The sequence below is a fragment of the Lactuca serriola genome, chromosome 7 (genome assembly GCF_051521515.1).
Source record: "Lactuca serriola cultivar US96UC23 chromosome 7, Lser_US96UC23_V15, whole genome shotgun sequence".
NCBI classification, from domain to species: Eukaryota; Viridiplantae; Streptophyta; class Magnoliopsida; order Asterales; family Asteraceae; genus Lactuca; species Lactuca serriola.
In genome coordinates this window covers 84,905,516-84,928,059 of record NC_136414.1, presented here as the reverse complement: position 1 = coordinate 84,928,059, position 22,544 = coordinate 84,905,516, and the positions used below count along the sequence as shown (strand labels likewise).

Sequence of the window (22,544 nt, the reverse complement as noted above, 5' to 3'; positions counted from 1 at the left end):
GCGTGTCTGTTTTAATTTCAGCAAGCTAGGTCATTTCAAGGCAGAATGTCCTCTCCGGAAGTAGACAGGTGCAATGCAATCTCCAACAGCTGCAACTTTGAGGATAACTAATGGACGCCAGGGATTTAATAATACCATAGGAGATTTAAGTCATCCTCTAAGAGTAGAAACAATATCTTGTTCATTCACAACAAAATATTTTCTTTGTGCGTCGGTAAAAAAACATGCTTTTTGGGGGAGAGATACTATTTCAACAATTGAGTCACATATATCTAACATATTTATACCTAAGGATTTTCCACAAAGTGGTGACAAAACGGATCAGTGCAATGGGATGTGTCTATTTATCTATCTCTTGACTCGAAATGGGAGTAGGTTTGAAATAACTACGAGATCACCCCTTTCATTCTGAGGTGACAGAGGGATCATACCATTCGAGCCTTTTTTCATGCTTTTCCCTAAGGTCTGGAGAAAGCAAAAATTAATAGGATTTCTCTAATCCCCCTTACCAAAAGGAAGAGCATGAGATTCCTTTTCCTTTCCGTAGGGACCTTGAGACAGGGTTAGCTACCCAACCAACCTTCATAATTAAATACCATTACTGTATAGGTAGAGATCGTTGTGAAAGACTGGATAATTCATGGGTAGAGCCGAAGAATGTGAACTATAAAAGTTAGCAATAACATTGATTAAATGAAGTAAAGGCTCTACTGTAGATGATGATCGTACCGTTAAAGCATTACCGTAATTGTACCATAAGAATCTATAACGATAATTTCCAAATAGATCTTATCCACTTCCATATGTGAAAAATGAACGTAATAGTAGGAATGGAATGGTTGGACAAGTTCGAGGTCCTAATCAATTGTAGGTGGAAAGTGGTAAGGGTTAAGGCCCAAAATGGGGGAGAACTAACAATCCAGGGCGAAGGCTCAAAGAGCGGTTTGATGTTTTGTTCGCCTCAAGATCCAAGAAATGCCTACAAAATGGCTATGAGGTATTCTTGGTATATGTGGTCGACACTCGGGAGGAGAAGAAGGAAACCATTTCAGAAGTACCAGTAGTTTGTTAATTCCCTGATGTGTGTCCCGAGGACTTACCTGGTGTGCCACCAGAGTGTCAAGTAGAATTTAGGATAGACTTTGTTCCTGGTGCGGCACCTATAGTCAAGGCACGTTATCATCTTGCACCGCCTGAAATGCAAGAGTTGTCTAATCAGCTTTAATATTTTATGGAAAAGGGGTTCATTTTATCAAGTAGTTTGCCTTGGGGAGCACCGATTTTGTTTTTTAAGAAGAAGGATTGATCGAAAAAAATATGCATTGACTATAGAGAACTTAACAAACTCATGGTGAAGAATAGTTATCCATTACCAAGGATTGACGACCTATTTGATCAACTCCAAGGAGTGTCATGGTTTCCCAAGATCGTTCTACGATTATGATACCAGATATGAGTAAGAGAGGAATATATACAGAAGACAACTTTCAGAACTTGGTACAACAATTATGAGTTTGTAGTGATGCCTTTCGGGTTCACTAATGCACCCGCCACATTCATGAATTAATGAATCGGGTGTGTAGGCCTATGCTTGATTGATCGGTAATCATGTTCATCGATGATATCTTAGTCTTTTCAAATACTTAAAAGCAGCACGATGAGAACATAAGAGAAGTACTCAAGGTTCTAAGAAGGGAGAAGATGTATGGAAAACTCTCTAAGTGCCAGTTCTGGTTATGAGTGGTCCAATTCCTTGGGCACCTTGTCAACCAGGTTGATATTTTAATAGACCCAACCAAGATTTAGGCATTAATGCAATGGATGGTCCCGACTACTCCATAGATACGAAGTTTATTAGGATTGGTGGGATATTTCATAAGATTTATCCAATATTTTCCAAGATTGCGGTATTAATGACCCGTTTAACGAAGAAGAGATTTACTTTTTGTTGGGGTCCCAAGCAGAAATTGGTGTTTGAAACATTGAGTAAAAAGTTATGTGAAGCTCCAGTGTTAACACTGCCATGGTAGTTTAATTTGATGCATGAATCATGAGTTTTAGAGCCGTCCTCATGCGAGGAGGTTGAGGAATCAAATATGCTTCAAGTCAGTTGAAGCCCCACGAGGTTAATTATCCAACCCACGATTTGGAGTTGGAAGCACTGGTCTTTGCTCTCAAAATTAGGAGGAATTAATTGTATGGAGTGCGGTGTTCCATCTACATAGACCATAAAATCTTGAGATAGATAAAAAATCATCCAAACCTAAACATGAGGCAACGTCGATGGTTGGATGTAGTGAAGGACTACGATTGCAAAATCCTTTGCCACCCAGGTAAAGCCTATGTAGTAGATGATGCAATAATTCGGAAGACGAGTAATATGCTGATGAAAGGCATATGTTTAAGGATGTGAGTAATCACCCCAATGCTAGAAATGACCAAGCAAGATCAAGGTGAAGTGGTCAAGTAAGAGAACAGGAAAATCGATAGAATTATAGGGAAAATCTTAGCTTTTGACGTAGATAGTCGTGGGTTGTTAACCATGCATGACAAAGTTTGGCTTACATACTCAGGAGGAACTAGACAAATATTGATGGATGAAACGTACAATTCCAAGCTCCCGATTAATCTGGGAGAAACAAAAATGTACAGGGACCTTATACACAGTTATTAGTGGGCTTGTATGAGTGACTGCTGAACCCAGTCCACAACTAACTTATCAGGGAATGACGCATCCAACATTATCAACCTATCGATGTGTGATTTCATTCCTAGAATGTGGGCACACACGGGTTTACCATCTTCATGTTTCATTTCCAATAGGGCTTTAGTGACATTGAACCTTTCAATTCTTTGATCTTGTGGGTTAGGGAGAATAATTGGAGGAGGTGGAGGAAGTGAAGCATGATCTCTTGTTCCTCGATTGAATCGTGGAATATCATCTTCATGTGGAATGCTTGTTCCACGGGATTTGGGAAGACTATAGTTGTCGTACTTTGACATCTATAAAACGGGAGAAAACAAATTCAAGTTAGTTGATTGATTGAGTCCTTAATAAATCACCCAAATGAGATACTAAGGCTAGGACCCAACACAATATTCTACAACTCGGGAGAGGGATGCCGTAACCCAAATTGTAGAACATTTGAAGGTAAGTGAATGACGATTCACTAATTTTCCACCATGAAAAATGAAAAACAGATTAAGTTTTAAATGCTTTGAAAACTCGTAGATACTTTGAGATTCATTGAACTTTTCAATGGCATGTTTAAATCTCAATATGCCCCTCTAGTTTGTGACTGGGATGCCAAGGATCACAAAGCGGGTGTGAATAACCATGCAAACTTACATGGTGCCCCCACATGTTACAGTCACCTATTCGATGTGCCGGTTAACCACACACGCTCCACTAACGTCTTTGCAAGGGTACAAAGTGTAATTTCATGGAATTGCATCAATTCACTTTTGCCTAAAGTATCTAAGATTGGGGATTTGTAAAAACATTTAGTTACTGTTGCACTTCATTATACTTATAATGGAAGGTTTCTGTCCTATCTTACCCGTTCGGCTAACGACCCTCCACTAGTCAAGAGTGCGGTGGGTAAGAGTGGATACCCATTCAATCGCCATTTTATAGGCAATTTCCTTAAACACCCCATTTAGACCAGCTTCGTGAATGAGGCCTACTAACGATAAGACTGACTTTTACTCATACATATATATAATGTTAGACTTTTAATGTTATATATAGTATATGGTGTATTTTACACTTTTAAAATACTAGGTGGTTAAATTTAACAGTTATACTTTTAATTCAATTAAATTGTAAAGCAAAACTTTTATGGATTTATTAAACCTCTTTTAATTATACATCTTAATTAATTAATAAAACCATAAGGGTGTGATATGAACTTTTCAAAACAATACTAGGGTTTTAGAATTTAACATTCCTAAATTAAACCTTTAATCAACTTTTAAATTCCAAAACTTAAGGGCAAGTTTTGAAACATTTCAAAACATTAGGGTTTCAACTATTTAAATTTCAAAACAAAAATTTTTGAGTTCAAATTTAAACTATAAAACCTAAAGGGGGAAAATTGAAACTTTTCATAACACAAGGATCAAATAACAAATAATATAAATTAAACAATTAATTTTATCATTATCTATATATTTGACCTAATATCAATTTCTTGCAAAAAAAGTTACCCAATTAATACAAATAATCAACTTTAATCATATAAGGAAGTTATTATCTAATCAATTGGTAATTATCTTTTGTTTAATCAAGGATATACTCATAAATATGTATAAAATCGGATTTTAATGACCTAAAACAGATAAGGCAAATATCCATGAGTAAAACAACAAGAAATCCCAAAATCCCCTCTTTCTGACGCTCGAACTCGCCGAGTACCCCTATGGACTCGCCGAGTAGGGGCCTACTCGCCGAGTCCACAATGGGACTCGCCGAGTTCATCAGGCAGGTGGGCTAAAAATCGATTTTGCAACTTGAACAAACATACAAGGAATTAATACAATATAAACCAATCAAGGCTCTGATACCACTGATGGTTTTTAGCCATAAGAACATCCTATGTGCTCATACATACCCTAATGCTTGGATCTAGGTTTCTCTATTGTACATGCAATTCATCCAAGACTTTAAACCCTAGATCTAGCATATGATAATCAATATTAACATAACAATGAGTTTAAGATATTACCTTGATTGTTATGTAGCAATAACAATCTCAAATCCTCCTTGTAATGACTTTAGAAAGCTTAGAGTCACAAATGTCACTCCTCTAATGGCTCACAAACACCAAGAGCAAGAGGATGAAAAAGAGAAGAGAAGGAGGTTGCCCAAAATGTGTACAAACCCTAGAAGGAGTCTTCCCCACGTTTTTGGGGCTTAAGGGCACTTTATATACATGTAGGCTATTAGGGTTTTGAACTAGGAAACCCTAAACTGACAGCTTAAGCCCTAAGCAGCCCATGGACCCTTCTCTAATAAGCCCTGGACGATTTCTAATGGGTTTCCCCATAGAATTCGTCCAACCTTATATTATAAGGTAATCCATAGCCCAATTGCAATTATCTTATAATTACAATTCCAGTCCCTTAAGTTTAATTAATCTCTTTTAGTCACAAAATTAATTATTAATTAATTCTTGACCAATATTAATTAAATAATATGATTTCTCCTTTAATATATTATTCTCATAGTATATTAATAAATCATAATTAATCCTTTCTCTCCATAATTCATCCTATCAAGTTGCTTTGGTGAAGGCAACCCAAAAGGACCATGCACCATCAGGTCAAGTACATACCAAAATAGTTATGGACTTAGACACTAATCCAACAATAGTATGTTACATAATAGTCTTTAAGAACTCACTATGTGACTTGGGAAGTGATTAGTCAAAATCCAACTTCCTCAAGACTTTGACACCTAACTCTCCCGGCTTGTCAATATGTGACTTCATCTCCAAGATGTGAGCATACATAGACCTTGCTTGCCAATAGGGCTTGAGTGACCTTGAACTTGTGGGTTATGGAGAATAATTGGAGGAGGTGGAGGAAGTGAAGTATGATTTCCGGGACATCATCTTCATTAGGAAAGCTTGTTCCAAGAGATTCGGGAAGATCATAGTTGTCTGAACCAGACAACTACTACGGGAGAAATTCAAGTTAGTTGATTTAAGGTCCTTAATATAACACCCAATATAAAATATTAAGGCTAGGACCCAACGTAATATTTTATAACTTGGAAGAGGGATGCCGTAATCTAAGCTATAGAATATTTGAAGGTAGGGGAATGACGATTCACCAATTTCCACCATGAAAAACGAAATAATTTATTAGGTTTTAATTGGATTTGAAATTCCTAGATCATTTGAGATTCATTGAACTTTTCAATGGCATGTTACAATCTTGATTGTACCCTCTCAATTTTTGTGACTAGGATGTCGCGGATCACAAAACATGGTGTGAATAACCATGCAAATATACTTGGTACCCTTAATATTTATCACTTAATCGATGTGCCGGTTAACCACACGCGCCCCACCGATCCTATGATAAACATTAAGTTACCCTTTGCCTACCTTGTTAAATCTAAGTTAGTGTGCCGATTAACCACACACGCTCCACTAATGACTTAAGAAAAGTGCAAAGTGTAATTTCATGGGTCTGCACCAAATGAGGCTATCATAAGGTTTATATAGGGTGTAAACCCTAAAAATTAGGGTTTGTTAATCTCCGCGTACACCATGCATACTCCCGTACGCCGAGCGTACGTGGATTGAATCTGCGATCAACTTCGAGCTAGTATGCTAAACGTACCATCCTGTACGCCCCACATACTAGCTTAAGGACCAAAATGCAAAGTTTGATAAAAAGGGGATAAATGCGAACTTACCAAATTCAAGTGTTACAAATCATGCATGGACCAAGTGTAGAAGTATGGCCTTCTAAACATAAAGCTACTAGGGATGAACATTGATCAAGAGGACCAAATGTTTTAAAACATGTACGGATTATGTTAAAAGAAAATGATTTACCTTTTTTACACTTTAAACGTTATGTGAACAAAAAATCATCTTATTTGTGTAGTGTTACTGTCATCTACAATCAGATATTGTATGACAATAAGATTTATAAATATAAGCTTCAGACCATATGCAACATCCTGTTTCTAATCATTTCTTAATTTGGAGTCATGGACCAGGTTTTAGTTCGAGAAGTTTTCAGTCCAACATATCTTGATAACATTGCGGGGATCTTCAATACCTTTCTGTGCATATAAAGAATGCTAAAATCAGAGTTGAAACGAAGAAGTTGCAAAAAGTTGAATTTTGTGTGGATGTTGAAGCATAGTAGTACACTAGGCATACTCTAGGTACGTTGGGCGTAATAGTCGACCAAAACTTCTCCTTTGGAAGTGTACACTGGGTCTACTATATCAGAATCCACACCCTAATTTTTGGGCTTTGAGCCCTATTTAAGCTCCTTAACTTCCCCAAACCCTTTCCATTCTCACCCTTCATTTCTTCAACATCCTCCCTTGAAACCCTAACCCTAGTTTGAGCCTTGTGAGCTAAAGAAGGTGTTTTTGGTACCTTTGAAGGAAGGATAAGATGGTGATTGTGCTTAGAAGCTTGAAGGAACCTTGTATCTGGAAGTTCTCCTACCTCATTCTTCTCCAGAAGGTATAAAGTTTGTAAATTTATGCATCCATTGATAGATCTAGTTAAGAGTTAAAGTTATGTCCTTTTTGCCCCTCAAATTGGTCCATTTGAGTGTGAGTTATTCCAGAGATTGTGAGGTGCATTTATAGGTGTATTTAAGAATGTTAAGTCATAAAAAATGCATCCTTATGTATAGTATGTTGTTGTGTTGTAGCGATCTTCTAGATCTATGTATATATCCTTATATGATACGATGCTATCGTGGTGGTACGCAGGTTAGAGTGCCAGTAGACTGGTTATCATCTAATGGAGTGCCCTAGGGGTTGTATGTAGTCAAATAGGATGGCCTGAGAAATCTAGATCTAGGATTTCTTGCATGTTCCTTGTTGGGTGGTGGCTTTAGAGTAGGCTCATCTGTTCGGGTGGCTATCTCACCTCTGGTTACTTATGGTTACACATTCCATAGAGGTTAGCTGGTAGTGGAACAGTGTGCTATGAGAGATCCAGTGCGAAGTAGCAAACTATATGAAGGATATTGTGTGTATTATGTATGTCGACATATGGTGGTGGTCAAGGTTGAGACGGTCCTTCTGTATGCTTGTAACATTCCAGAAAATCATGACCAAAAATTTCATTTTGAATTATTAAATAAACCAAAGTTATCAAAACCATTCCATCCAAAAACATAAGTCATAGTAAACATCCCAGGCTAAACATCATGGTGTGTGCAATGCAGTCATCCCGAGCCCTTCTCTTTGAAACTGGAAGTACCTGAAACCAAAACTGAAAAATTGTAAGCACGAAGCTTAGTGAGTCTCCCCAAACTACCACATACCATACACATAATCACATATATTGGGCCACCGCCCCTTCATCGGTCCCCGCCCGACATCAGGCCCCGCCTGGCATCGAACCCCGCTTGGTATACATATATGTTTCTTCCAGGCCCTTCCTGTCTTTGGGCCTCGCCCACTATATACAACAATATCATATAATCATACTAGCACATAAAGACTCACAGACAATACTATATGCTCTAGTCCTAAGGCCTCGCTTATCATGGGCCCCACCCCTACTCTACTAATGATGAGATATGGAACCCCGTCCACACTTAACTAGTGATGAGATACGGGACCCCACCCACACTCACCTCCCTACCAGGCACATACAACTATCACACAGACAACAAGTATAATCAAACATGCACATACTCATCGGGTATCACCCGACTTCGAATCGTAGTCCAGAAACCTACATATAAACATTCCTCAGGCCCCGCCCAGCAACGAGCCTTAGCTCGGAAAACATGCAATCATACATATATGGGCCGAAATTGGTGCCTTCGATCCGTTCCTATAGGAGAAAACTCACCTTGAATCTCACGGTAAGAAATCTCTAGCGGTTGCTTCGACGACTCCCCGAGCTATCCATGCCAAATATCACCCAATTAAGAACTAGGTTCCACACCGTTATCCATAAACCTTACTTGGGATGAAATGACCATTTTACCCCGGGTCCAACAAGACTCAAAATCGAGACCCAAGCCCAAAACCATAAAATCCATAAAAGCCCATCAATGGCCCAATTTTCCAAATTGGGCCCAACTCCTACATGGAACAACCCTTTTGAATCCATTCCATACTTCATATCCCTCCCAGGTTCAACCTCGGTCAAGGTCAAGTTAACATCCAGGTCAATTCAAAGTCAATGCTCCGAGTTGACTCAACTCGTCGAGTTCCCGAATATCACAAAATCGCAATATTTCGCCTCAACTCGTCAAGTTTCCCCTAAACTCATCGGGATCTTCTATCTCAACAGAATTGGGAAATTTTGAGTCAACTCGTTGAGTTCCTATATGAACTGACCGAGTTCTTTCCTTTTTAGCAGAATCGGTTCATACTCACATCAACTCGCAAGTTCCTTTGTGAACTCGTCGAGTTCTTCAGTCTGTTCACTCCTTCTTAATGCATTAAGCCTTTATTCTTCAGATCTAATCCCTATATTTCAGATCTCAAATGAAAATGCCTATAGACGGGTAAAGTTTCCAACTTTACCCATTAATACCCCTCCTAAGGAAATTAAGCTCAACCCCAAGCCCCCAAAAAGGCTTAAATCTAAATCCAAAGGCCATCAACTTCAAGGTAGGACATAAAAACATAGATCTGGACCTTAGAGACTAGATAAACACGTAAAGTATCCAACTTTCTCTATATGCATGGCCATTACAAGTTCAAAAGGCCAAAATGATGGCTTAATGGTTGCATGGGACTTCCATGGCCATAAAGTTGGCACATTTATGTCATGGAAGTCCTTCAAGACTCTAGATCTGAAGTGCTTTCCATTTGGGATGTACAACTCTCAAGGACCATATCATTTGGACCAAAAACAAGCAAAAGGTTTTAAGAAGGAGATCTTATCAACCATTAAGCGAGTTTGAGACTTGATTACCATAAAGTGACGAAAATGGAGTGAAGTTTCTGTATCTAGCAACTCTTCCTTGTTCCTTCAAACTTTCCTTCCTTCTAAGAGATTCAAACACCCACAAGAACACTCAAAAAGGCTCACAATCACTCACAATAGCATTAGGGTTTCGAGAACTAAGGTTAGGATAGTGGAGGATGGAAATGAGGCCAAACCCGAAAGCATAAGGTGTTTAAATAGGGTGCAAAATCCCGAATCTTGGGTTTCCCAAAACCTGTCCAACCCGTCGAGTTGATCCTCCCCAACTCGTCGAGTTGGTCTTTTAAAACGTGCGTCCTAACTTTCCAACACATCGATTTTTTTCCTTAAACTCGATGAGTTGTCCTTTAGAAATAAGGTTTCATTTCCATAATTAACATTTTAAATTTACGGGTGTTACAGTGCTGTAGGCCAAGATTCCTGGTGTGGGCCAGCTGCAAGCCATAGGCACGGAGGCTCGGGAAGAGCGGTTGGGTTGAGGCCGCGGGCCAATAAACCATGGGTATTTCAGTCCGATGACTGATTGGACACGTTGCATGTTGGCATTCTAGTTTGATGACTGATTGGGCAAGGGTAATTCAATCCAATGATTGTGTACCTAATGTGCATGCTAGTATATTTGTTTTATGGGGTATTTTGGGGGATGACTCAATAATCTTTGTTCTTACCTAGTTGTTTGTGTTTCAAGTTCTATTGGTGATCGTGGGAAGGAGAAGGTGGGGTTATACACATGCATCAACAACATTGAAGATTCCGCGTTATTTATATTACTCTGATTTTCGATAATTATAATTCAGAATAAATGGTTTTTCTTAAAATGGTTTTATAATTGGGAAGTTTTATCTTAACAAAAAAAAATTTGATTCTGTTCACCATATAATAGGTAAGGTATGTACCTTGGAAATGGAATTTAAAATTAATAATGACATACATCTTAATACTCTAGGAAAATATTGCATTCAACTACAATATAAGAGACAAAATTGCAAAAGCCAATCATGAGATATGTTAAAAAATGGCCAAGGTTAAGAAAGTAGAAAAACTTATAGATGAACATTGTACAATCCCAAAGTTATGATCACATGCAACATATAAGCATACCGGTCTAGGTTATGATACATCTACATATCAAATATAAATGTAGATGTCATGATGGGAATATGTTTCTTTATCATAATTCATCAAACCTGAAAACTCTGAAAGCACATATGTTATAAATTACTTGTTTACATATTTGAATTATGATACAAATGAATAAATTCACTTGATGTATAATCAATGTATTTCTCAAAAAGTCACCACCATTAATTTTTTTTCTATAGATACTAACTTTTACGATTGATTTCACCGACTCTGATGATCAATATACGATGTATTCCAATAAAGATCAAGGTCTAATAATTGTTAGTATGAAGCAACTAACCAACTATGTTAGTCATAAATATCTAGTGTTTATATATGGAGGAAATTCAATAAATACTAAATTCACAACTATTAATAAGCCTAGGATAGAAGTATAACAAAAAACAATAGCTAAGGTGTCGTTTGTTTTTTCGAATCGAAAATGTCTAAAGTCTGCAAACCACCTCTGCAACCCTCTGTAGTAGAAGATGAGGATTAAACGGTTGCATCATGTAATAAAAACCTATTTGTTTTTTAACTTCTAAAGACTGCTGCAATAAGTTAATGTAAGGCGTGAAGATGTTTGAAGCAGAGGGTCCAGTGTTGCGCCACGCATCACATACACAATAGTTATTAAGTCAGAAGTCTTCTAAAAAATAAACAACTGCGAAGGGCCAAGTGCTGCGTGGCGCAACAATAAGTGGTCAGAAGTGGTTTTTTAGAAAAAACAAAAACCACCTAAATGACTTACCAATATAATTAGAAGTCGGGGACAATAGTTGAAATGATTAACTAGATCAGATATACTAAACTATAAGTATTGAAACTTTTTAAAAGAATTTGAAGTGACAATGAAACCATGTTTAAAAACATCACTTTGTATGATTTCTTAGTTACCACAAGAATATAAAAAATTTCTAATCTCCTTATACACAAGATCAAATGGTGTGGTTGAAAGAAGAAACATAACCCTAACAAAGTGACTATTTTAATGTTGACATTTACCGATTAACCTCAATATTTTTTGGTTGAAGCCATAACTACTACTTGTTTTACTAAAATAGATATATTCTAAACATGAAATTAGATGTTACTCCGTATGAAGCAATGAAAAAAAAGAAATCCAAATGGTAAAATATTCCATTTCTTTGGTTTGTGTTCTTTTAAAAAAAATAACAAGGACCAATTAAGCAAATTTGAACCAAGATTAGATAAAGGAGATCTTCATGATAATTCTTTTAAATAAATTTCTAATATATTTTTAACTTTTAAATGAATGAATTAGAGTCATTGAAAAGAGTAATGATGTGCATTTTGATGAGTTCTATTTAAGGAAATTAGATCCTGAACATTTATCTTCATTCGTGTATAATTACCAACACAATATATTCTTTTATTCACACACATTAGATCATATGTTTATCACAAAACTTGTATTAATGTATTATTTAAAAATTAAATTCAATCTATGTAAATATTACATATACTTAAATATTAATGTTTTTTGAGTGATCATTATATCAACAAATCTCTTCTCTATCACTTGCGACTTACTCATATGTTTGGTTTAAGATTAATGAATTGGTGCTCACTTTAATAAGTGTTGGTCTCGAACGTCTAATTTGAGTGGAATCGGAACATCAAAAGATCATTAGGCCCGAGTTGAGTGATTTAAGCACTACATTTCCCACTAGTATACACAACTGCAAATGACAACCATATTTTATGTATATTCTGGTTAAATCTTTTAGACCGATGATTTAGAATGAAGTTATAATAATTGACCTGGGGTGTTGGTGATTTGCATCCTTAATGTGTATTTAAGTGTAACGGATTGTGTTAGATGCCATTTTATGCATCTTATAGAGTAGTTTTTATTATCATTTTAGCATCATATTTTGTACATTTGCATGCTATTTTTTTAAATAATGCTCAACTCATGTATTTCATTAGAATTCTCGTACTGCTCATGTTTTGTTGTCAATTTCAGATAGTTCGAGTGGAGCAGTGCTTTGGGAGTAGTTTGATGCGCGCTGGAGCTTAAAATGGAGCCTTTATGCGATCACATTTTTGGTCGAAACTTGGATTCGAGGTTTTTTAGTGCCAAAAATTCATCCGAAAGTAAAAAATGAAGACATGCGATCGCAGCTTTGCTATATGCGATCACAGGTATCCTAAAATGTGCCAAAATAGCATCCTACTTCATTAAAATTGTCCGTGACATGTTTTCTTCCAAACCTGCGATCGCAACTTGGATACATGCGATCGCATGCGCATCGTTTTTGCTGTTCGACGTATAAATAGACCCTCATAACCTTCCAATAACCTAAGTTGGTGATTCCAGAGGTACGAGACGACGAAAATACGATTTTGGAGGTGTTTCTTCTCCAATTTCAACGATTTCTGAAGATCTGGAGACTGTGGATCATCTCCTTCAAGCAGATTAGTAAGATTAGTTGTTTGATGTCTCTTTTCATTTGTTTTTATCAGATTTTAGCCATGTCTGGCTAAAACCTTAGTTTTCAGTTGTGCAAAGACGAGTACTTTTCATGTGATTGATCATTAGATCTAGTTTTTGATTTGTGTTTCTATCTAGATTCTTCAGTTTTGTTCTTAATGAATGTTTGATTTTGATTCTTGTTAGTCTAATCACCTAACTAGGGTTTTATCATTCTATTTAATCAGTTATAGAATACGTAATTGTTCTTATCAACTGGTAATAAGTAACAAGTAATAAATCGGTTCCGTGTTTGGGATTTGACTTTATTATAAACTGTAAAAATCATACCTTTACACTTCTGAGCTTGTGAGAAGTATTGAGTATTGCTGAGAATTTTACAAAAAACTTAATGCAACTTTTTTGATCTTAATTAAGAGCTTGCTTGGTTAGACAGTAAATGTTAGGGTTAATTGAAGAGCTTGTTTTGGTTAACTAAATAAGGTAAAAGAGATTATACTAGAGTTTGTTAGTTTTTCTCAGTACCATCTTGGATAGAACGCATCTCAAATAACCATGCCAATGTTGATTGCATGATTAGGAAAGTCGTAGGAGAGCTAAAATTGTTTTTAATATTGATTTTCGTTTAATTTTAATATCAATGCATTTTTAGATTTTAGTTTAATCGAAACCCCCCTTCTTAATTATTTATGTCTTGACTAGATTATGACTGATGCAAAAAGGCATTGACCATTAGGTTATGTCCCTGAGGATTCGACCCTGCTTCCGTGTGCTATATTTTTAGTCCAACCATCAGTGATAAATTTATTTGCTTAATACGTGCACGACAACGTGTTAACAGATTGACTTGTTGATCAAAATCAATCTTGATGAATATTAAACAAGTAAAGAAGGTGTGTGCGGGGTGTACACTTGTTTAAGTTTATTCAAGATTGAAAGTAGATTGTCATTTAGGGGCGAAACCCTTGAACAAACGGGGGTCCTGGGTAGTGCCCCTGAGACCGGGGTCTAAGGGCGGCAACCCCTGACAGGGTCTAAGGGGAAGAGCCCCTGGTTGGGGTCAACTTTGTTTTGACCCTGGCTGTGGTCGACTTTGGGTTATATTGTTATATTAAAAATGCATCAGAAATCTGAATTCTTTGAAATAAACCCAATTTTGATTTTGTTTTGATCCTTATAGAAAAAACCCGAATTAGTGACAGTTTTCAGACATTAAACTGCTTTAGTGACAATTTTCCAGACATAAAAATGTGTTGTGACAGTTTTTTGATAGAAAAGATACTTAAACAATTTTGTTCTTCATTTTACGGGACTTACAAAAGTCATATAAATTCATTATTTGTTCTGTTCTCTCATTTATGCGTCTTATCCATTTGAAGACTTGAAGTATCATCCAAAGACTTCAATCTGAAAGTGATATTCACGATTCTCAGATTCCCAATTGTTATTATACCCCAAATTTCTAACATGGGACGAGTCGGTTAAAAATTAAATACTTATGTTTCTAGAAAAACCAATATTTTGCGTTAGCAAATTCTAATCGGGAACTTTCCCACCATGAAAAAATATTGATAAATGCATCCATATTGTTCCATCATGGTCTACATTGTGTAACATTGCAAAAGAAAACGAGGGTCATATATTTTTATGGTGTATTTTATGTTCAAAAAGTTTAGATTTGAATTTTTAAATGGTGACATTTTAATCTCATCACTCATGGAGACCTATGCAGTTATCGCGGTCAAAATTTTAACAACGGTCACATGCCAGTATTTGAGATCACGGTTATCGCGGTGATGTAGCGGTTTTTTAATATTACGTATAATTTATAATTTTATATTATATTTATATATAATTTATATATTTGAGTATTAATACTATAATTCTATATAGAATTAATATGATCAAACCTAAAAAGTCATATAAAAACATAACATAATATTCTATTATAGTAATATGGAAACTAGGTAGTGTCAAAGGGGGTGTTTGACTTATCTTTTTGTAGGCCAAAAGTCCTTTTGGCAAAGTTACAAAAAATCAGGATTTACTGATTTTTCCAAAAAGTCATTTTTTCTTATATCAAAAATCCAAAAGTTGTTTTTAAAATGCTTTTACCAAACATCTTTTGCATTTTATATTTTCCAAAAAGAACTTTTGGGATTTCAAAAGTAAAGCCAAACACCCCTAAAGTGTCAAATAGAGTTTAATCTCATTGCACAGGTTCAATATCGTGTTAGTAGGTCGTGGTTGATTTAAGGAGTTATGTCCTAAGTTGTATCCTCATAGGTGTATGTCGATTTACAAAAAACATTAATGGAATCCGACCATAGCAACTCAAGTCATCGTGAGTACAAAAAGAGATAAGAAAGAGAGTTGTTGGTAGACGTAGTTGCTTTGAATGCATTAATTATATTAGTTGTTCGGGGGTTTTAAAATGAAAGTGTAGTGAGATCAGTAAAACCAGTTTTTCATTGACAAAGTAACCTATTGACCCAAAATGTGAACGAAAATGGAATAGCGCTCGTAGCGCCACTTTAGCGGTTATTGAAATAGTGGTAAATAGCGGTGAATAGCGCCGCAATTAGCAGTAACGCAAAACGAAAATGCTAAACTAAAAATATCGGTTCTTGACTACCGCAAAATGCTATAGCATCGATATAGCACCGCTATAGCGCGCGACTGATAGCCTAGATGGAGACTCAATGGTAAAGGGACAAAAACTTATTTCGAACTAAATAAAACATTAAGTGCGTTAATATGTGAAGGCAATAGATGACATCGGATGTTGATGTTTGTTTGGATAAACATGGATTAAAATGTGCCTTCTTAGTTAGATTTTTGCCGTCGTCGTCGTCGTCGTCGTTGTCCTTGTCCTTGTCCTTGTCCTTGTCCTTGTCCTTGTCCTTGTCCTTGTCCGTTGGATGTAAGGCCGTTGGATGTAAGGGTAGTTTTGTTGTAATCTTTTTCGTTTTTTTTGTCCCTGCCTTTTGATAAAGTATAATTGCTCAAAAAATAATTTGAATGTTTGTGAATAGAAGAATCATCTTTTTTGCTTTAACATTTATAGTCCTTTATGGTTATTGATGTTGAGTCTAGATGTACTAGATTTAAAAATATAAAAAGAAAATTTTATTTAAATCAAGTATAATACATTACAAGGGGGCAAAGTGGGCAGCTGGATAGGGTCTAATTTTTTTTATTATATATTTTTATTTAAAAATACAAAATTATAATAAAGATAAGGGTTTTTTTTTTCTTGTTCGTCCTGAACCTTTAAGAATATTTCAGTTTTCAGGACCGGCCCTGATACATTAAAAACACCGTTTGCAATCTTATCATCCTGTCTTAAAGATTATTCTTTATACACGTAAATTTCAGGTAAAAAAGTACACATAAAAGAAGTAAGAAAAGTTGAAAGGGGACATATCCAAAAAACATATACAAAAACATTAAATTTCAGGTGCATTAACGAATATCTAAATAAGAATTAGCCAATGGCTTGAAGATGTGAGATGCCTTACTGTTGATCAAATCCAAATGTTCTTGTTTGAGATGCACGTAAACAATCCAATCTCCATTATTCTTCGCACTAGGCATTGTAGTTATATATCCAGTTACACCACCCCAAGGGAAATGATACGATCCAAACTTTGGCTCTCCCCATCCAAATTGCATATTCTTAATTGGTAAACCTTGTCCAGATGAAACAACTATTGCGTCCCCATCATTCTCTTGTAGCTTGAAATATACCCTTGCAACTCCTGGCTCTGGACGATGCAACTCTACCCAATCAACTAATCCTCTAAAATGTTCTTCGTTTGCTGTCTTGTTTACAAACTCATGAACCTTATTTGCGACTTCATGAAGTGTCATTTCGTGGAGATGATGATTTTTTTCCTTGCCATATGGGATAGAGAGTATGTTTCCATAGTGATTTTTTAACAAAGACGCTTCTTCCTCACTATTTCCAGTTAGGAGATTTCGTCCGCTAACAGTGACACCCACTCTAGATGTTTTGTTCACATCATCATCGCCTTCATGAGCTAATAATTTCCATATATATGCTGTAAATGACTGGAGTTTGCTCCTTCTAGTTTCTTTTGTACTTGCTTGCAACTGAAGGCTGTTAATTGATTCAACACTAATATAATAGATACGACTAAAAAGTATGTCCTCATAGGACGATGGTGGGGGAGGGATTGATGATATTGGAATGTACATATCATCAAAGGTTGTGTCATGACACGGTGGGCGTCTTGGGCTAAGAATTGAAGAACGAAAAGATGGAATAGTTGAAATTTTATTGAATTGGGCAATATCGGCCCATGCAGCCAAGAATATATTGCAAGATTGAGCATCTGTTAAACGGTGATCAAAAGCAACTGATAGTATTATTGCTCCACAATTTAACTCTGTCACCTGTTTAATTTAAAAAAGAAATTTTTAGCCTTAATATATAAAAGTTATTTTTTTGATAATAAAAAGTTAATTAATTAAACTGTGGATATGTGATAATACATGATTTATGTTTTAGCCAAATTATTTAATTATTGTGTTAATATATATACCATTTATTCGAATATATATATTCATAAGAATCTTGAGGTTTAGTTGTCTTGCGCGCCGTTTTCTTTGCCTAAACACTCGTGTTCTTGTCTTGTTGCTGCTATTTCTCGAAAGATTAGTTTAATTTTATTCAAAGTCACATTTTAATGCTGCTTCATACTTTACAATCTACCCTTCTTTTCATTTCTTATTCTTTTATGAAATCAACTTTCATAACTTACGTATATATTTATCCCCACAACTATTGTAGATATGTATGTGTATATTTTAATTTATTTTTTAGTTTTACCTCACCACAACTCACCTCTTTAAATTATTTTTACCAAGCATTTTTTTATTATTCACAAAAGGCCTTCAAAATAAACATATTGGCCTTGATGTTTAATATGTTTAAAAAAAAGTAATCAGGAGGAGGATAACGAGAAAACCTGAAAGGTTATAAGGTAATGTCTCACGACACAAGATATGGTTAATTATACTGATTATTAGTTTACTTGACAGAATAACTAAAAAGCTAATTGTAATCTACTAAACAATAAGATAACTGATAGAAAATAATGTAATTAAAATATTTAAAACGAAATATAAAAACATATAAACTTTAAGTTTTTTTTATAATTAATAAAATATTAATAAACTTTTTAAAATGATAGTGGTATAGCTTTTAAAATTTAACAAAACTAACTTATAAATTATCTTTTGGTTTTGTCAAAATAATAAATTAAAATAAGCTTAAGAAAAGCTAATTATAATGTGTCAAGATGAATTTCATTTTCATGAAATTTTATAATCGCGAATACGAAAAATATAGCTTAGATTTTTAGATAAGTGATAGATAAAAAGAAATGAAGTTTATCTTTTCGTTACTATAAAAAAATGGATACAAGCATATATTCTTTCTTCATATCTAAGCATGAAGAAAAACATACACATCTAGTTTTATGGGAACTATAAATAGATACGACTTCAACTCTCGTGTTAATGATTGTTGACATATTATATGATCAACTAAAGATATTTAAATATATTCAAATAAGTAAACTAGTCGACTAATAACATACCAATATTTTAAAAATTTTGAAGGTTAGACAAGCTATAAAATAAGGATAAACGTTAGCCTTGAAGGAAACAAGTAAGCTTTACCTCTTTCAGTACGTCAGATGCATATATTTTGACCAAATTATATTTAATTTAACTACCAGCTGTATTGTTAATTTATATCTTATAGGATATTATTAACAATTAAGTTATAGGCCTAAAGTCGTTAACCGGAATACTAATCAATAACGGTGTGATAATAGTTGTTCCAATCACCTTTTAAACAAGTCCAGGTAAATGAGTTACTATAAAAGGTTTCAAGTTTCGTACAGATTTTACAAAATATGAAATAGCGTAGTCTTACGAGTTTATTTATGTATTTATTTTCTTCGAAATCACCATTTAGCAAATAAGTGTCTATACGTTTCCAAATGATTCAAGGTGTTTTGTAGTTGACTTATTTGAGATGCTTAATTTGTCTATATTTCTTTTACTGTTTACAATGGTTTACTTTATGTCAAATTTCCTTATCCGGTAGGCCAAACCTAGTATTCATTTAATTCATTTTGTAAAATTTTACATAAATAAATATAAACTTTATCTCCATTTGCATAAACTTTTATAAAACTAGATCGTCATAACCCAAGTATATATATATATATATATATATATATATATATATATATATATATATATATATATATATATATATATATATATATATATATATATATATGAATGTAATTTTAATTAAATTAACTATGATAATTTCCAACGGTTTGGAAACACTTTTTTTTTTGCATGGGCAATAACAAATATTGCTTTAGTTTATTTTACATACTTTTTTTTTCACTTTATGATATACATTAAATTTCCGAATGAAATTAAGGTATATGTTAACTAAACTGAACAAAATAAATATATTACCGAAAATAACGATTATATGAGATAACTAGATAAGTTCGTATTCTATATATACTTGAGTAAATTACACGAATGGTCCCTATGGTTTGGGGTAATTTGCACGCTTGGTTCCTAACTTATTTTTTTAACTCGGAAAGTCCCCACTGTTTGTTTTTGTTACATGTTTGGTCCCTACTTTTTGTTTTTATTACACGTTTGATCACTGTCTTACCTAAAAAGACTATTATTTAAATAGGGAAAAATGATGGGATAGGTAAGGTAAGGTGATAGGGATGAGGTTGGGAGTGTGATTATTTAAATATATACTCTTATTAAACTTATGATTAAATAACAATATTTAATGGACTTGGTTTTACCTGAACTGAAATCACACCACGATTTAACTTAGGGACCAACTTCCCCTTAACGGTTTCATCAGGGTGGTGCAAATCTAGGTTTTGCAGGTCCACGTCAGCGTGCGCATGTATAAACTCAACACCATTGTTGTTGCAGAGTACCTCCGGCTCCCCAAGCCTGTTTAGCACTATCTCTCCGGCGAGGGGATAAAACGTGGAAAGCACACTCGCCAAAGATTTCTTTAACGTCTTCACAACCGTTTCCGTTGACATGGCACTACCATCATCATTTCTCTTGTAGCAAAAGAAAACTCCGGCGGTAAGTGGCGGCAGGAGTAAGTCTAAGTTGGATAGCGGGATCCAGAATTCGTGAGTCGGTGCATGAGCTGCGGAAATGAATTCGCTATCCTTCACTGTTACTTTGTAGTCGAGTGGATTGTCAGCCACATGGTTGGCGAGTTCTAAGGTGTTGAGGGTGGAGAGTTGAGCATGGTGATGATTAAGGTTAAGATTAGAAAAGGTTGCTCGAGGGTAATTGTGAGAAGTAGTAGTACCCACATAGTATCGGTTTCTTGAGATGTTAAAAGTGGAAGAGAGTAGGGTTCCATCTTGTGATGGTGATGGCGGTGGTGATTGAGGATGGTGGCGGAGATGGTGTGATCTGATGAAACCACTTCCTTGAACCCATCTATTAGTTGAGATAGATTGGGCTTTGGATCTTCCAAGGGTAAGAAGATGATAACATTTTCTCATGTTTGTAAACGAGAGCATATAGAGTTGGCTTGCAAGGTTGATGAGTTGACACGATCGAATCCTTGCCTGATTTATAGTGATCATAATGCATTATTTTAAGGACTAGAAGATCATCTTTTGATAATAAAATAATAATAATAATAATAATAATAAATAAATAAATAAAAATAAAAAATTCTTGCATAGGCATGTCGATATTTTCAAGATTTTGAACCGCTCATATATTCATGTAGAGCACTTCCACGCTGAAGTTTGATAAAAAAAAAATTAGAATTTCGTTCCAAATTGATAGCTAGCTTTTGAATTTTGAAAATATTTTTCTTCAATTTTAACCTTAAATATTATTGTTTTTTTTTTTTTTATAGATATTACTTGATACAAAATATATAAATGGTTTGTATTTTGAATGTTTTTTCATTGTTATAAGTTTTATCAAGTAATATATAACACAAATAAAAATATTTAAAGTCAAAGTTGAAGAAAAAATACTTTAAAACTATGAATTTGAGAGGAGGGAGTATTAACTTTTAATTTACATGAAAATATGATTGTACTTCATGATTTTGTTTTCTTGATTTTATTTTTGAATTTTTGCCATAGACCCAACAACATTTTACATAAAATTTTAAAAAACCATTTTTGTTTTTTTTGGTCTTTATACACACCGAACTCAAAAAATACATGTTTAATACCAATGTAAATTGTAACTTAGAATTACCGTTGATCTTCAATTCACAGCGTAGATGAGGACATTATTGTCCACATAGATACACACTTGGCAACTGACTCACTAGTTTCATAAATAAGCTACATATTCATTCCCTAAATGAAGACAACAACTACAATGTTATTTCCCTTTTATAACCTTTCATTGTCTGCTCTTGAACCCTTAAAAATTTATTATCTTCGATTGCTTTTTCATATGGATCACAAAGCTCAGAGAACCAAACAGTTGTTGTTCGTACGAATCGAGGCTCGTAGTGTCATTGTCGTCATCTAATGCGAAACACTGAAAGCATGTTGTGGTTTGACAATAATCCATCTCGTATATTTCACACCTGTGTGGAGTCTATGGTAAACACTATCTTCTTCAAATGTATAGTCGATAATGCGGATTTACGGTTATGAAATACTAGTAATAATGTCAAATTTAGGGTTTACTAATGTCGATAATATCGCCTTTTGTCACCCACAATCAAGAATCTTCATCGATGTGAAAATGAGATTGATGTGCTCCATGTGTTTGGTAAGTTTCTTCGTAGTTGGAGATGGAAACTAAAAAGTGTAAGTTCTTCAGGTGGATCGATGTGGAGTTGACACCACACTACAAGAATGCCTTTAATGGTCTTAAATATAAGTTGCAACTAATGAAAGATAACATTTACCTTGGAAGACCGGAGACTAGGATTGTTATGCTTGAGAAGCTGAATGATGTAACCACTGCTGCTAAACCTAGTCGTGATGTTGAGTTCGCCATGGAAGTTGAAGAAAACAAACGTTTGGTAGATGAACTGAATTAGGCAAGGAAGAAGTTAAGGTCTATTGTGGTTGTGTTTATGTTTGTTGTATTGATGATGCAAATAGCAAAAGTATACGGACAAGGATAGTAATGTAATTGGTGGTATCCATTTGCCACAACATAATTAGATAACATATTTTCAGTTGCTTTGGACTTTCAAATTTCATCCGAAG

General features: G+C 34.9%; 1 protein-coding gene across 1 annotated transcript; it reads right to left on the bottom strand.

Moving 5' to 3' along the window:
* Positions 1–16,577: 16,577 nt before the first annotated feature.
* Positions 16,578–20,894, bottom strand: LOC145063222 (coniferyl alcohol acyltransferase-like). Its single transcript, XM_079010814.1, has 2 exons — positions 20,121–20,894; positions 16,578–17,655 (listed from the first exon to the last, which is right to left on the bottom strand). Exons 1-2 carry the CDS (start codon positions 20,868–20,870, stop codon positions 16,702–16,704), a joined length of 1,704 nt encoding a protein of 567 aa, XP_078866940.1. The 5' UTR covers positions 20,871–20,894; the 3' UTR covers positions 16,578–16,701.
* Positions 20,895–22,544: the final 1,650 nt, after the last annotated feature.

Excerpts from the sequence above, each read along its gene's own strand:
- LOC145063222 (XM_079010814.1), bottom strand. The coding sequence starts at position 20,870 with ATGCTCTCGTTTACAAACATGAGAAAATGTTATCATCTTCTTACCCTT. Across the intron at positions 17,656-20,120 it reads GTGGTGTGATTTCAGTTCAG|GTGACAGAGTTAAATTGTGG; the intron begins GTAAAACCAAGT and ends TAAATTAAACAG.